The following is an 18,034-nucleotide window of genomic DNA, read 5'->3' as shown; positions in this document are numbered from 1 at the left end:
TCAATATGATATGCAATAATTTTGCAACAAATTCAAACTGAATTGAGGATTGCATTGTAATTTGCACATTGAATTGCAATTTGACAACTGCCGCCATTTGAATTGCGGATTGTATTGCTCCTTTGCATATCGAATTGCAATTTAAAAAATGCATTTCCAATTGAATAAACAGAATGTTCGGTGAATAACTTCCATACTCTGATTGCATACAAACTATTACAAAAATAAAATCTGTGAAACACAACAGAGCTAATATGGGGAGTCAGGTGGCTGAATGGTGAGGGAATCGGGCTGGTAATCTGAAGGTCGCCAGTTCGATTCCCGGCTGAGCCAAATGACGTTGTGTCCTTGGGCAAGGCACTTCACCCTACTTGCCTCGGGGGGAATGTCCCTGTAGTTACTGTAAGTCGCTCTGGATAAGAGCGTCTGCTAAATGACTAAATGTAAATATAAATGTAATATAGATGCATTTAAAGTATTTACCAGAAAGCTATTGATCCCCTTTCAGCGTACTGAAGTACATTAGCCTTGACCCTGAAATAATCACAATATAGGGCTATGCTGTTTATGTCTGCAAGGAATGCATTTTACCTAGTGAGGAATCAGAAAATCTATCTTGAGAATGATCCATATTCACTGGGATGGATTTAATATGCAACTTTAAATAGCTATAGATAATGTAACACGTTGATCTGAAGTCAATCTGAACTGTGAGAGATGACTATGGGTAAAACAAAGTGACCATTTAAACCATGAAATGACAAAGCGCACATATCAAGGATAACACCATCCAAATTTAGACTTCGAGTCAGCGCAACTCAATTGAACCCCTTTACAAAAATAGGACATCTAGTCCATTTCTTTAATCTAGAGCCAATCTTGAGCCAATAGTACACAGAAAGTGAACTATCCTACATACCAAACATACCCAAGGGAGCTCAGCTGCAGCAAAGTAGAGGTGAACAAATCTTTCCATGGCGAGGGAAGGGGAGTTTTGGTGGGGGGAGCTTGGGTTCCCACCCTGCTGTTAGTCACATCTAATTAACATTCCCTTCCTACAACCTGCACTCTGGCTGGTCAATTTATAGAGAGGACGGTGCCATGTGTGAGACTTGAATAGGCTTGTTGTTTACTGAATAACATCCACCCCATCCATTTATTTGATGCATGTTGATATCCATGTTTTAAATGCAGTATTTGAGGTTAGTCTGAAACATGACACAGACTCTTCACAAAAACATAGTTGGAATGCCCAAATGGCCTGACACCAGGTTGTTAACACAGGCTTTGTATGTCCCCATTTAAATATGATAATACAAAATAATGAGGATGTGAATCTGTTAGCTTGCCAGAATTTCTCAGAATCCTTCTTTATCTTTCCACAACTCAAAATGAACATCTATGACCCTTTCTCCTTCTCACCCAGATCCAGTGTCCAAGATTACCCGATGATTCTCAGCTTCTATCTTACCAACCTGCTGTCTACAGCAACAGGAGTGAAAAATCTCTCAGTAACAAGGGTCGCCCGAGCTAATGTTCCTTAACAGAGAGAGCAGATTCCTCCTGCGGCCATGAGTAATTCTTGGAAGGGGGCTGGCGCCTTGCTGGTTATCAATCACCTCAGGCTTTCACCGTGAGAGAGACTTGAGCGCTTTGTTGCAGTGTGTTCTGATACAGTGCGCTGTGATGTTAGGAGATGGCATGTGTCCTTGATCAACCGATTCCTTTATTTAAACCTGGGCTCACCCAGAAATTGATCTCTGATTTTTGTTGAATAACAGCATGTGCAGCGTTAAGAACGTGGACATCTTTTAATTACGTTTAATGATGAAGACGATAGTGACTGGATTCACGCCTGGTGTTGTTTGTTTTGAAGGCATGTTCCTTGTCTCATATGTTATTATGTAAAATGTTTCAAGTGATTTCATGGTGGTTGCTCATGGTGTGTCTTCCTGTTCTTGAGCACAGACTGCAAACTGCACAAAGAAGCTGTCCTGTCTTAAACTGGATTATTGTGTCATTCCTGCGTGAATGCTTTTGGCAATGCAGCAACATTTAGAGGTTTTATTATTTTCGCAGGAATCCCATTCTACCGTTGGCTCACAAATTGTTCATGCTAATATCCTAAAGTAGAGAAACTCAAACCCTTCTAAAAACTTGCATGATTAAAATTGCAGTTTTCACAGCTCACAAGTGGTTTCTCATTATGAATAGTCTTCCAATAAAGCAATGCAGATTTCTTAAGATTGTAACATAATGAGCTTACTGACAATTAAAAAAGTATGACCATACTGCCTATGTGACACATCTATCTTTGCATGTTCATGATATGTTCGTATAAGAATGGGAATATTGATGAAAGAAAAGGTTGTCATATAAATGGGGTTAGTGGTTTTGAAAAGGGTCTCTGAACCCCTTCTATATATTCCCATGCAGTGAACGCATTACGTGAATTAATGTGACGTTCGAGGAAACGTCTAATCAAGCGACATGCAGTTGCACTGCGTGGTTTCAAAGCGTTCCTTAATTCCTCGGCAGCCTCAATGTCAAAGGGACAGAATATCATAAAGTGTAACCTACTTTTAACAGCCTCTGTGGGACTCTGAAAAGGTGAATCTTGCCTGTTATTAGGGAAAGCACCATAAAAGATGCCTACCCACATCTAATTAGAATGCAAATGTCTGTCGGCTTGCAATGGATCACTGGGGATAGACATTGGCATTTAGATTAGGCAGAGACTAGATTACTGATGACACCGTGTGCTGGTGAGATAGCCTCTTGGAGAGGCTTGGTGACTGACTAATTGCATTTCACCAGTGGCAGTAAGGGCTATCAGTGTTGCATCATGGTTAATTCGTGAGAGGCAGAGTGGGGAGAAGTGCTTTGTGTACAACACCCACACAATCCTAATACTATAGTGCCATTGGAGAAAGGACGTGCGGTGTGTATAGTGCACACAGACATCTGAATATGTGAGACTCAGTAGCATGTGCTTCATGGTCTCTGTGGATTCTTTCCCCTTATTTCTTTGTCGAGGGCATATGACATGAGCAGAGCAGCCAAGACCAAACAGAAAGCCTGGGAGAGTGGTGAGAGAAGAATCAGAGCAGGGTGGGGTGGGGGTAGGGGGTGGGTGGTAGGGGGTATAAATTGAAGCTGTTTCAGTGCTCTGCATTCTAGGGGGAAGCTGAATTTGCATATCTGTGCAGCAGTGCAGAGGTAGAAATGTGTCAGTGCTGACAGCTAGCTGAATATCTTAAACCTCTGCTGACACCCCTACAGGCATACACTTCAGTTGCGTCTACACACACACACGGACAGTGGTAAGTATATCGACATGCAAAATTACAGTATATGTGTGCACATGCATTACGCACACACAGGCTTAAGGCCAAAAGATAGGAAGCTTTACACATGCTTTCTTTCTATGAGACTGTCAGTAGCATTTTTTTATGCTCAGGTCAACAGCACATACAATCCTGCTCTCGTACAGTGTGTGTGTTTCTGAGTGTCTGCCCAGGGTGTATGTAATACCCCCATGGTGTGTGTGTTTGTTTGTGTGTTTGTCCATCCATGGTGTCCATGAGTGGGTGTCAGATACTTGCACACAGATTTAAACAAGATTCATCTGTCTTTTAGTCAGGATTCAGCTGACAGTTTTTGACAGTCAAACCCCAGGACATTAAATAGATTATACAGATCTCCTCTGTGGTGGCCTACAGTTTTGAAAAAAGCCAAAAAGCTATGTGTTAGTACCACCATTGAAGTTTTCATGGCATCTACTCACCACCTTCATAACATTTAGACAAAAGCTATTTTTGCAAAGTTGTTTAACCTCTTCATCAATTTTTTTCTTTTGCAATGGGGGTTTCTACGGCAGCACCACTGATATCTTGAGGGCACCGCTGCGAAACATAAAATTATATCTGAAGACATTAATTTCTGTAATTTTATATACTCTTCGAAATACAGTAAATTCTGTTTTTAAAGAGGCCACTTTTGGTATTTATGAATGCAGCATGCCGAACAGTGCCAAATATGAAGATCCATTGGCCCAGACTAAGTAGCCCATTTAGCCCAAGGGTATGTTAGCTCAAGGTTAGGTTTCACTCTCTAAAGGCAATTGACGTGTCCCTGTCTCTATGAGGGAGTGCTGATGGGGCTGTCAATCTCCATCCAGCCCACTGATTGGTGAGAAAGGGCAGAGGGGGAGCGAGTGTGTGTGTGTGTGATCGTGTAGTGAAAAAGAGAATAGGAAGTGGTTAACACAATGGGCAAGGCTGTTTGGCATGCTAGAGGCATGATGACATTGATCCGGCAGGCCCCTTTGCCATCCGTCTCACAGACAGAGGTAACCGGATTGTTAATAAAAATTTAAATTGAGCCATGCTGCTCTCACACAGTCCTACACGAAAAGTATGCGTGAATGCATAGATGCACAGATATACTGACACACTGCTGTCTTACCTCCCAACTATTATTGTGTTCCTCAGTAGCGCATGAAGCAAATAAAAGGGTAAAAAAACAGATGGATGGTAGAGGGGGGCGTTGAGGGATAAAAAGACAGAGATAAAGAAGAGGGATGATTTCTTAAATCCTCTTCCGGATTAGCAGTTTTCTGTCATGTGTCCAAATGAAACACTTAAGAGGGTTAACAATTCAATCCGCCTTTTGTGGTGGCAGTGGTGGTGAGTGATAATTAAGGAAAATATGCCACAACACGCAATTGGCTCTCATAATAATACATCGTTAACATACCACTGTTTCACGTCAAATGCTTATTAAAGGATAACGCTTATGACAGGACTGACACTATGAGCGAAGGAACTGATTGCAGCTTATACATTAAATTTGTCGACACATTCTTGACAACCATTGTAGCACACTGGGTATAAGGGAGATTGAAAAAAGTTCAACAGAGAAATGGAAATAGATGTCTTCCATGGAATGGAGGCTAGATTTACAGACATAAACTACAATCTCTACCTCCCTCACGAAAAGCCCCCCACTCTTCTTCCCCATATCCCGTTCCACTTCTTATTCCACTAATTCGCACATTTAAAGAGCAGTTCCTGTGTAACAATAACGTTGTTGTCACAGGTATTTTTGTGTAGTCTGTAATGAATGTACACCGAAGGCCAATTATTAATTGCAGTAGGTGAAAGGGAAAAAATAAATAATATCTACACACAGAGTTATCGTCGTCAGAGAAAAAAGCAAGAGGCCAAGGTGGGTCGTCTCATTCCTGAATCCATCATCTCTAAAAACCAGTGTGATACTTAATCAATCAAGCCCAACCTCTGGCTCCTTGCAGCTCTTAGCCACAAAGCAGACATAGTCGCGCACCATCGGCCGACATTGATTTCTCCATAGATGGGGGTTTGTATCTAGACGGGGTGTATCTAATGGTCCGCATTTTCTAAGAGGACTACATGCTTTTATGGAGAACTGTGCTGTTGGCGATCGACAAAGCCAAAGATGGATTAGTTATGATGGCCCAGTGTGTGACCTCCGAATGACGAGGCAATAATTGTTCTGAGAGCTAGTTTGGCAGCACTTCAGTTCTGGCCGGCCCATGCAGGGCAGATAAGATAATTGGTGCAGGGTGTTCCCATCGTCTCTTCGTGAAAGCTGGGCTTGGCATCAGGTCAGCTTGTAGAATCCACAATGGAAACCCATTATCTGTTGCTAAAGTGGAGTTTTAGTGGGATCCAAACTCAACAGATATCCTCATTCAAATGCCTGGATGATAAACTGTTTATTAAAACCCATGTAAATTAAATAAAGAAATTGAAAGCAAAACACAGATTGTTCAACTGAAATAAAGTCTGTTTCACAATACTATGCAGAATATAAAGGGTTCAGGCAACATCTTACAGTGACAATTTATTTGCACTCAACAGCATCCACTTTAAAACCGCCTGATGCGGTCTACCACAAAGTCCTTAAATGACTTACTGGAGATTGCTTTAGGACAGTCTCAAAAGTTTGGGTGGCCATCTCTTCAAGGGAGCAACCTTGCATCATATTTATTTACGTTTTTAGAGACAAGGTAGCTTCTTCTTAAAAAAAAAAAAAAAAACTACTTGTAAAAGCATTAACTATGAAACTTGTTAACAGGAGTGCTTTGAAGCTGGAGACGTAAAAATAGAAATAGGTAAATATATATATATTTCCCCATACTGTTTTTTATGACCATTGTCTTGCCTTTGTGCTTTTTTATGATATTTTCAGGATGTGTGTATTACATTGTGTGTACTGTCTCTACATGTTGTATGCCATTATGTGTTGTTTGTTCGGCAGGGTCCCATCTTATGAGTGACCTCTCAAAAGATTTAACAAAATGTGGACAATGCATGGCCAATGAAAGTATCCAATAGTTTTATTTGCTGACTCAAAATACTCAGTGTAATGTCTGATGTGGAGATCCAAATCTCACGTTTTGGTCAGGGACAACATATCCCTAAAATCTCTGTTTTCATCTGTCAGACTTGCTTTTGAACCTAGACTTTGCAATACAGAAGTATTGCAACAGTGTGTACATTTCGCCCTTCCTTTGGTAACAAACCCCTGCAGTGAGTGAAAGGGTTATATTTCCTACTGTGTGGCAGGGAGGTTCATTTAAGACAGCAAAGCCGTTCACTCAGGGCCCTCTGGCTCTCTCCACATGCAAAGTGGGTCAACCCTGCTCCTGGAAAGCTTAACGAGCAGGCAGCATGCTCAATAATTATCCAGAAGAGAAGATGGGAGAGAATCTGCATGTAGAGTGGGAGGAGGAGGGGGGTACGGGGGAGGTGGGCAGTAGGGAGAGGGAATGAGTAGGTGTTTAGTAGGGAGTAGAGTGGGTTGAAATGGTTCTTATAAAGGACATACTTTGTTTTACTTGAAAAAATTGAAGAGGTAGACAATAACAACTTGAGAATAAACAGGACTAATCCACCACATTGGTAAACTATGTGAACCTTTTGAAGTGAAAAAAAAGACATACTTTTAAACAATTAGTAAACTATTAGTGACAGTAAGTGATGACAGTGTGCCCTTTGTGTGTATCTCATTGGACTTGACTTGTTTACGCCCAAGGCAATTTCCTTCCCCACTATAAGTAATCAGACTGCTTCCAGGATGCTGTTGTAACAGCACTGTAAAGTGAGGATCAGCTGTGTCTGTGACACATGTTTGTGCTTATCCCCCTGAAGCTCAGGTGCTCTCAGGAGAAGTGCAAAATGGCATAAACAGGGCAATGTGAAAAAGTATCTTAGGTCAAATGGTGCCGGAAATGATGTAGGGTAAAGCTCAATCATGAATATTGAATCAATACGAGAATCACTGTCAATCATGTGTCAAAACGGCTTTGGGTGTCTCACTACATCACAAGCACTCACAAACCAAAGTTGTGGTAAAACCTAATAATAGATTGCATTTCAAAGAGGTAGGCAGATGCACTATTTAAAATAACAATAACCTACATGATTGTGGCATGTTACATTGCACCTACAGTATCTATGTTTTTTTGCTAGATGTAACAAAACATGAGGGTAGCATATGTTTTAGTTAATATTCCAAGTTTATATCAGCAGTTTTTACTGTAAATTTTATATTGGTAAGGGTTTATTTTTGAGAATCTAGGCTTAGTTTTTTTTCTTCCAATAGATAATGGTGTACACAAACATAAAATATTATTGTTATACATCCCTTTTTATGAAGGGAAAGAGAGTCAGAATGTAAAACATAATTATTTTAATGTGAATGCCACAGAAAATACATTCATAAGGCAATTTAAAATAAAATCCCCATAACCTGTTAACTAAATACATATTTTATAAGAGGGTCGTTTTCAACTGAGAGCCATTTTGATGTAATGATGGATTTCCAGTGGTACCATGGTCTGTGTTTTGGTGTTCACGCTTCTTAGTTAGACAGGTGGATTGAAATCACATGCCTTCAAAGAGAGTTTACACAAGTTAAGAGTCAAACGCTCTTACAGAGCACATCCTACTTATCCTTTCAAATTATTTTTAAAACTAGCCTTTCCTTTACCAAAACATTCCTATCCCTTCACTTTATTCCACATTACTTTCCATATACACAAACTTGATTCTTGCTTTCTAGCATGGGAACAAAGCTCACTGCAGTAAAGTCAGCCAAGAGCAGTTATGTCAATGTATTCACTGCACACAGTGTGTGTCTTGTTGTTTGTTTCAAATACTTCATTTCAAGCAGTAAAACTCTTATATGTAGGAGTCACATCTGACAGGTTTGTGTGTTGTTTATAGTGCCGGTGCTTTTGAGAACCCTCCAGGCACACTGAACAATTCCAAAAAGCCGGCGGGTATCAAACATGGTATTCCTGTTCAAATGAATTTGCTTATTACTCCTTCCTTGACAGCACAAGTAATATTTGAAGGTTTAACCACTAACACTTACATATGTAGTTGGTTAAGCAAATAGGTCTACACTTCAGGTCTACAATCAACACATACTATAGAAACCAGAGGATAGACAGATGTTAAGCCATGGCTTAATATGGCTTAATACCCTTGCAACTAAACTTTGTAGAGGGATAGGGCTCATGAGACCTAAAGTGGAACATTAAAACAAATAAATGATTTAATCACGGTGAGGTTCGAAAAATACAAAAATAATGATATTTTAAAACCCATCCCACATAAGGAGTCTAAAACATAGCATTAACCAATTCCAATACTGTCAGCTCTGGGAAGAAGGAAGTATGAGGTCAGTTTCCCCTCCCCCCTGAGGTAGAATGAGGTTAGGGTCGCCATCAAGAGAGATATTGTGTTAAGTGGTGCTTGGAGGGCATTTCTAAGTGGCTCTCTTCCAAGGATGTGGCAGTTACTGCTTTTTAGTCCAACATGGACAACGGGGGGTGGGGGAGGGGGAGGCCAGACGAAGGATTATCCTGCTCAAGCCTCTGATCCAGGGCTAAGGTAGTTAGCTCAGGCGCTCGAAGAATAAATATGCTCCATGGAACAATGTGGAATAACATATATTCCTGGACTCAGGAAGATCTCTAGAGTCTTAAAATCTAGGTCAGGAAGAAGTTGATGGTTGGATGTCAGTCGCAAAAAATAGGCTGAGTCACAGTCACGTATAACAAAATAAGGTCCATATGTATAGGGAACAATTTCTAATTTTCAATGTCATGCCACAATAAATGAAATAAAAACTGTCAGTCCATAAATTGTTTCGGAAAAACTGTAGTCTTCATTGTTGTATGATACTGTTATTGTCTTGTAATGGCTTGTGATTTTATATTTGTGGAAAGTCTGCTAGTTCACCTTTAATTGTTAAGTTAGTATATCAAGTTACATTGGAATAGTCTTGCCTACCGAGCTAGCCAATTAAATTGGGTCCAGTAATTATTGAAACAATAGTAGTGTTAGTGTATATGCTTTAAAAACATTCTGTTGCATCATGAGAAGTCGAGTATATTAGTGCATCTACAAATGGACTTTGGAAACAAATAATATGGTGTAGAGTTGCATTGGGGACTTTATAAGAGTAAATAAGACTAAAGAAAAAGACACAAAAAAGACTATGACAATAAGCAAAAACACTGACATCATTAACCAACTCTTGATCACTCCAAGAAAGCTGACAAACAACGCTAACATTTCTAGCCATAAATCTTTTAAATCCTTAACAAAACCAAGGAACCCTCTTAGAAAACTTCATACTTTTTCATAAATCCACTTGAGGGGTCCTTGCTTGGGCTCTCGTGACAGAAGTTATTTTCCCCCCGATTGGTGGTAAGCTAAGGGGAGGAAACACTAAGCAGGAACTGCCTGCAGGTGCCACCTCTTGAGAAAGAGCTACAATTACTTGGACATGTCCTTACTTCTCCACAGTGGAGAACCCTCTGGCTTCTAACATTAATTCTGATTCAGCAAGGAGAAGATAAAAAGCCTGGTGCAAAAAACTCAAATACATTCAAATTGGAGAAAATTGAGAAGGAACATTGCAATGGTTAAAATATAAACAAAAACCAACAGTCCTGAACAGTTAACAGCAATATGCAAGACTGGTTTCTCTGAACGTTCCTTATATGACACGTCTCATACATAAAAAAGAACAGAATGTACAGCTTTCTCTAGAGCACCTCTCTTGTGTTTAAGATTGCTGTATTACCATATCCCCATCTTTTCGGATATATTCTCCCCCCACAAACCATTGCTTGCTGACTTGCCTCATTAGCATTGCAAACACCACCTTGAGCGGCAACAGCAGCAGCAGACACAAGGAAATAGGACAGAATTAAAAAATTACGTAAGAAGCAAGAAGAGGGAGAGATAGACTGCAATAACAGAAATCTGGCTGGGGAAAGGGGGGAGGGGACGCATTCCTCATCTGAATAACCCGTAAATTGCCGTCCTCAGAGGATGTCCCCGTTCAAATGAGAAACAGTGTGTGTAGTGCACTGGGGGAGTCGCATGTCGGTGGAGATTAGGCAGCTAAGTGCACATTACGGTTGGGTAATGGACTCAGTGAAACACTGTAATGAAAGACTATAGAGTGGGAGGGGAAGGTGGGAGAACACATGAAAGCCTCTGCTCATCATTGGTTGAACTCAGGGTCAGGCCCCTCTGGCTCCAAGGTGTTTGTGTTTAGCTTTCAGAGCAAGGGCCAAGGTTTCAGGCTAATGGCTAATAGTAATACAGGCTAGTTTACAAATATGGCCGTCCCTCCACTTCCAGTGACCTTGTTGAAAGAAATGCAAATTTTCAATTACCCTTGAGATGAACATTTATAAACAAATACTGGGTTTTATTATAATGACAGCCTTGCCCTCTTTTTCTCAAATGCTATTTTGCTCTGTAATGTTAAATGCTTATTTCTGAACAGAGCCAGAAACGTACAACATCTTAAAGACACTAAGACAATTATGCTGACCCAAAAATACAGGACAAAAATAAAAAGTCACGCATGGAAATGACAGCAAATGACATACATTTTTGCAGATGCACATGAATGTAATTGCTTTTGACACATTACAAGATAGGGGTCCTTCTGAGACAGTCAGGGGATTATATGGTGTTATAACCGGTCTGGTTGCTGCCGTGTCAACACAGTGCATTCATAACATGGATAGGTGCTCAGTGGGGGTAGGGAGAGTAAGTGTGTGAGATCTTCACTTGTACGCTCTAGTACCATGGCTGCTACTTTGCTCTCTGGGTCTAACACAAGGGGCCCTGTAGTTGTCTAATGCAATATTCATGGCAGGGCATGAGGCGAGCAGTTGAACACGGCCGAGTACTGAAGAGACCTTCCAACCTGCTATCAGGGAGCAGCTGCTGCTTGGGCTGCTCCTCTCTCCAAATGTGAACTCTCATCTCGCCATGGAATAGTCTTTTTCTCCCTCCACTTCCCTCTCTCATCCCCAGCCTCTCACTCAGATATACATTTTTAATCACAGCTTAAATGGCTGTCTTGGCAGAGGCTGGGGCCAACGAGTCAAGGGCTCTTGCTTCTAATAACAAAGTAGGAAATACATTTTCAAAGCTAAACATAAATGAGAAGGACAAAGACGGAAACGGGGAAATATCACAATCAGCTCAGCACTGCTATAAGACTTAATTGGAATTGCAACTATGTTATCTTGGACTTTTCATTCCCTCAGTTGGAGAAAATTAGGATTGAATTAAGATAGAGAACTGAATTTTGCACAGTGGGTTTTTTTCCCAGACCAAAGCTGTTGGCCATTGCTTGTATAGGGGTGCAATATGGTGGAGAAACATATCAGCAAAAGGGCATGGTCAAGGTGTCAAACATCATTGTCATGTGTCTATCTCTGGGTATGCTTAAAAAGTGTTTTCTGTGATGAAAAGGGTAACATAGGTGTTCTGCCATCAACCATTGCAAGGATACAAAAAGAAAGTACAGTAAAAGAGGTGCCAAGTAATGGGTTTACTGACTACAGTATGTCCTGTAACTCCACCAGGATTTGGGTTCAACCACATGGCAAAGAGTGGGGGTGGACTGGGTATGGTGTCAGTGAGGTGGCAGCACTCAGATTATCTCTGCATTATTTATTTTCCCTACTCAGGTGGTCTGACCCGCTCTTGTAATGAGGACTGGAGTCACGGTCTGTTTGGAGCCACAGGGAAATGTCGACCACGTTCCTGGATCACTGCTCAGCCACACAGGGCCCTACACAAGCGCTGTTTACTTTGACTACACTTGATCTGTAAAAGTCTGCCATGTTGACATGGCTGTGAAGTCTGCCTGAGTCTAATAGCTATTGCATCTGTGTCTCCACGAAAAGGGAAGAGGGAAAATGCAGCAAGCTAATATTCTGCCATTTTCACATTGTACTGTAGGGCCATGGACAAGGTCATAAGCAACACGTACCAATCTTAGTTAGATTAATTGAGCTTGAATGCTGAATGTTTTAAAAACAATACTACAATTATTTAGAGCCCCAAAGCAAATGTAACATTTCAGAATAATCATGATTAACTACAGAAAATGTTGTGAAATAAATTATTGAAATCTATAGCCCTAAAGTATATCCCAGCCCAGTCAGTAACCATGACCAATTGAAAACGACCATAATAACATCCTCATCCCTTGTGCTGCTCAGTATAGGCAAATAAACCTGCTATTGATCCTCAATTCCTAACCTGCCAAATTAACAAAAACAAGGCAGTGGCCTAAGTGCAATCAATGTTAGCTTGGGCCAGTACTGCCTCACACCCGGATAATCTCTCGCTAATCAAGGTCATTGATCACTATCAACCACATCTGTCTACATTTGCCTGCACAGCTCTGACCAAGGATCGATCTACTGCAAAGGGCTTAACAGAGGAAGATAAGGAGAGAGAAAGGAAGATGGGAAGAGAGGAAAGGACAGTGAAGTGAGGGATTAAGAGAGAAGAGAATAGACAGTAGGAGTGGGAAGGAATCAGGAATTAGTCATCACAAATGACTGATTAGAAGATGGGAGAGATAACAGAAGAAAATTGGCCTATCACAGATCACATGTAACAGAGATGAAAAATAGATAAATATCAGGATTTCTTGTATAAAATCCCTTGTCCTTCGAGGAGTCATCCGCAATCCCGTATTCCTATTGCTGGTCTCTTTACAGCCTCCCCACCCCCTCTCTATCTACTAGCTTAGCTGACTGGCTGGCCGAGTCTCTGGCAGCCAAGCTCCACTCTACTCTCCCTATTAACCGCATGACAGCTCAGTAATAAACACAGCCTGTCACCTTTCAGGCCTGCCTCGCATTTACTGGAGAACACATAAAACCCTCCACCTTCCTCTCTCTCTCTTGCGCTTCCTTCTTTCCCTTCATCAGCTAGGCTCATTGGAGCTGAAACCAGATTTTGGCCCAGCCGCCTCCAAGGCAGCAAATTCTCCTCCGCACCCAGATAGCCCTGGAAAAGGCATGAATATTAAATGGAATTCATGAATAAATAACGAAAAAGGACTTCCTCCTTTTCTAAAACCCTTTCTGTGTCCCCAGAAGACAAGCATGGAAAAAATGACAGAAGGAGATACGGGACAGGGGAAGAAGAAAGGAGAAAAAAATCATGACCACCTCAGGAGAAAAGCTGGACGCTGGCTCGCTAATTGGCTTTCTCTGTTTTCAATCCCATGGTGCCTTGTTTTCACACGTGAAACAAAAGGGTAGCCACGAGGTAATAGTACAACTGATGGTTACTACAACAAATTCTCCTCACAACTTCACTTGAAATACCCAGGCATTTCTGTATGCAAGCCACCACCTAAGGGATCAAATCCATAAATATTGCAGTGCTTCTTAATGTAAGCAAACAATGCAAATTACATGATGATTAGAGTGAGAAAAGCACAGAATGTATGGGATCCAACAATACAAATGGAGTAAACAAGTAAACTTTGCTAGTGATGTACTCTCAACTCCCAAGACATGTAGCTTTTAAGAACTGACAAGTAAATATAGGCCTATGGTAGATTAACATGCTTCAAAATAAATTCTCACAGTATTCCCACAGGCTTTGTCCATAAAAACGCACACTACATGTTAATACAGATATGTTTCTAGATGAAGTAACTAACATGCAAGTATCAATCTCAAATGTCAGTCAATCCATTGAAGATACATTGTGAACTTGAAGGGATGAACTTTGATGACATTTTATCAATATCAATATTTTCGTTATTTTCCTAAATATAATTATGGGCCAAATGAATGAACCAAACCATTAAAAGCAATGTTAAAGGAGGCCCAGCTAATACGGTGACTGAGAGTAAATGGTGTTACAGACTATTACCGGACCCAAATTAAATTGCAGATACTGGTAGGGTCTCAGCTCCAGATTCTGATATAATGACCTGGATCTCCAGTGCTCCCTAGCTGACAGATTGATTGACAGGTCATTCTTGTTTGGCCATGGGAGCAAAATTGATCCAAATCGACCAGGCTTTGTGTGTATGTGTGTGTGCGTACGTGTGGTCCATTCCTAGCCCTCTCACGTATAGTAAGGGAGCTCTCTTACTCTAACAAGTCATATTCACACAGACAAGAGAAAGAAAAGGATAAAGAGATTGCAATAGAGAGACACTTGCTTGAATACCCAACAGCTCTAGACATTTGGGGTGACCTTCAGCTTTAACACTGAAATGAAGCGGTGAGTGGTTGAGAGTGGAATGCAATCCGTGTAACTGGATGAATGAAGGAAAATGCAGCACCTCGTATGAGCCTTCCTAACAAAAGCACACTCACACATTTCCCCGTATTGGCATACACAACAAGATACAAAAGTGGTCAAATCAGCATGAAAAGCAGTAAGTAGACTAGTCAGCTAACAGACACTAAACCTTCAGCTAGCATTAGTTGGCTGGTTCAGCCAAATTCCTTCATTCCTGCTGCTATAAAAAAGTGAATCGTGAAAACATTTCTAAAACGTATGGGAATTTTTTTTTGGACACATGCAGAAGAGGTCATTCATGGAAACTTTCTAAAAAAGACAAATACACATTTTACATCAAGATTTCTCTGTTACAGAAAGCACGCTTTTAAGTTATTAATGTACAATCAGAACTGACCACAAAAGGCATAGAATAAAGATAAGTATCCCCTCATGGCATGTTATTTTCAGATGTATGTACTGTGGCTCAGTAGATTCAAGCAGGACATAAGGACATTTACCCTTTGGAAGTGTGCCACGATTTCAAACATTGGCATTCATCTCAAGAAAAACCTTATTTATTTGAGCAAAAGGGCATATCAAGCCTTTTCATGATAAATATTCCAAAAATCTACAGTTGAACTTTAAAGGACCTTAAAAAGGAGCATGCACTGCCTCTTGCTTCTTGAGAGATTTTGAAACATTAAGAAAATCACCTGCAGGTACATTGTTTTTCTGGCCTAGCTACCGCATGAGAATGTGCTCAGCCCATTATAAATCACACAATGCACTGACAACATTGCGGAAATTGAACCTTGCACGTCGCCTGGGTAACAGAATCCTGCCCTTACAGGCGGCTTTTTTGAAAGGCACTTGGGTACATACAGTGCCCTCCAAAAGTATTGGAACAGTGAGGCCAATTCCTTTATTTTTGCTGTAGACTGAAAACATTTGGGCTTGACATCAAACGATGAATGTGAAACCAGAGATCAACGTTTCAGCTTTTATTTCCAGGTATTTACATCAGGATCTGATGCACAAATTAGAAAATATCACCTTTTTGTTCAAACCCACCCATTTGTCACGTGAGCAAAAGTATTGGAACATGTGACTGACAGGTGTATTTTGTTGACCAGGTGTGTCCTATTACATACATTATTCAATCAATAAATACCACTGAATGTCTACACTCAGGTTCAGATTGGGTAAGATAGGTTTTGTCTATGCAGACTGTATTCAGAGGTGAAAACAACATGAAAACCAGAGCGCTGTCTTTGGGTGAAAAACAAGCAATTGTGAGTCTTAGAGAAGATGGAAAATCAATCAGAGCCATTGCAGAAACATTGGCCATAGCCAGTACAACCATTTGGAATGTCCTGAAGAAGAAGAAAACTACTGGTGTACTAAGTAACAGACGTCGAACAGGTAGACCAAGGAAAACATCAGCAGTTGATGACAGAAACATTGTGAGAGCTGTAAAGAAAGACCCTAAAACAACTGTTAGTGAGATCAGCAACAACCTCCAGATGGCAGGAGTGAAGGTATCACTATCTACTGTTCGCAGAAGACTTCATGAACAAAAGTACAAGGGCTACACCAGAAGATGCAAACCACTCATTAGCAAGAAGAATAGGAAGGCCAGGCTGGAATTTGCCAAAAAGTACAGAGATGAACCTCAAAAATTCTGGGACAAAGTTTTATGGACTGATGAGACAAAGATTAACTTTTACCAAAGTGATGGAAAGGCTAAAGTTTGGAGGAAGAAAGGAACTGCTCATGATCCCAAACACACAAGCTCATCTGTGAAACACGGTGGAGGTAATGTCATGGCTTGGGCTTGCATGGCTTCTTCTGGGACGGGCTCATTAATCTTCATTGAGGATGTAACACATGATGGCAGCAGCAAAATGAACTCGGAAGTCTACAGAAACATTTTGTCTGCCAATTTAAGGAAAGATGCAACCAAACTGATTGGCAGAGCCTTCATCATGCAGCAAGATAACGACCCAAAACACACTGCCAAAACAACAAAGGAGTTCATCAGGGGCAAGAAATGGAAGGTATTAGACTGGCCAAGTCAATCTCCAGACTTAAACCCTATAGAGCATGCATTTTACCTGCTTAAGAGGAGACTGAAGGGAGGAACCCCACAAAACAAACAACAACTGAAAGAGGCTGCAGTGAAAGCCTGGGAAAGCATCAAAAAGGAAGAATGCAAAAGTTTGGTGACGTCAATGGGTCACAGACTTGCTGCAGTTATTGAAAGCAAAGGATTTGCAACTAAATATTAAGTCTTATTCACTTAAATATGTTTTAAGTATATCTGTTCCAATACTTTTGATCACATGACAAATGGGTGGATTCAAACAAAATGTGATATTTTCTTAGTTGTGCATCAGATCCTGATGTAAATACCTGGAAATAAAAGCTGAAACGTTGATCTCTGGTCTCACGTTCATTATTTGATGTCAAGCCCAAATGTTTTCAGTCTACAGCAAAAATAAAGGAATTCGCCTCACTGTTCCAATACTTTTGGAGGGCACTGTAATAAAAATGTGTTTTTGTGTGTGTTTGAGAGAAGGCGTTTATCTACTACACAAGTGCATATTAATCAAGATCTCATACAAAACATGAGTATTTTATGCGTCTATGAGTATTTTATGCATTTTCGGTATATATTATTTGTATAGTTTCCATTAGCGTGCAATATAGAATAAATCTCAACATCTTAATTTGTGACATGGAAAAGGAAGGACTTACAGATCTTGTGCTTCCCTTTCATGGGGAACTTCACTACCAACTCCTGAGGGTTGGTACAGATGAAAACAAATGGAGATGCCGACTCTTCACAGGTGTTGGGAAACTGCAGGGAGGAGACAGTTAAGGGATATGAGTAGTGAGCTATCACCTCACAAAGCTGTTTCTCCACTAGACACACTTGAAAATGCATTGCTTCCGTATACGTGAGTGAAGTGACAGTGTCACAAATATGGAAAAACCTAGAGGGAAGACAAAACAAACAAATGTGCTCAAATTTGTTGGTACCTCTCCACAAAAAACAAAGAATACACAATTTCCACTGAAATCATTTGAAACTGACTAAAGTAATTGGCATCCACCATTGTTGATTCAATATTGAATAGAAATCAGAAGTTGCTTTTCATTTTGTTTTCCAACATAATATTGTAAATAATAAAACAAATGAAAATGTCATGGACCAAAATTATGGGACCCTCAACCTAATATTTTGTTGAACAACCTTAAGTGGCAATCACTGCCATCAAACGTTTTCTGTAGCTCTCACTGAGACTTCTGCACTTGTTAACCGGTAGTTTGGCCAACTCTTCCTGAGCAAACTGCTCTTGCTCCCTCAGGTTTGATGGGTGCCTTCTCTTAGCTGT

General features: G+C 40.6%; 1 protein-coding gene across 1 annotated transcript in view; it reads right to left on the bottom strand.

Annotated features, from left to right (window-relative positions):
* Positions 1-18,034, bottom strand: part of trip4 (thyroid hormone receptor interactor 4) — a 39,687-nt gene that overhangs the window by 3,739 nt on the left and 17,914 nt on the right. The window contains exon 12 of the mRNA XM_047041982.1: positions 17,394-17,496. Within this exon, the coding sequence (XP_046897938.1) occupies positions 17,394-17,496 (103 nt within the window). The remainder of the gene's footprint in view (positions 1-17,393; positions 17,497-18,034) is intronic.

Source organism: Hypomesus transpacificus, chromosome 19, assembly GCF_021917145.1.
Source record: "Hypomesus transpacificus isolate Combined female chromosome 19, fHypTra1, whole genome shotgun sequence".
In the NCBI taxonomy this organism is placed as follows: domain Eukaryota; kingdom Metazoa; phylum Chordata; class Actinopteri; order Osmeriformes; family Osmeridae; genus Hypomesus; species Hypomesus transpacificus.
The sequence above is the reverse complement of the archived record's forward strand: the minus strand, read 5'-3'. Positions and strand labels throughout refer to the sequence as shown.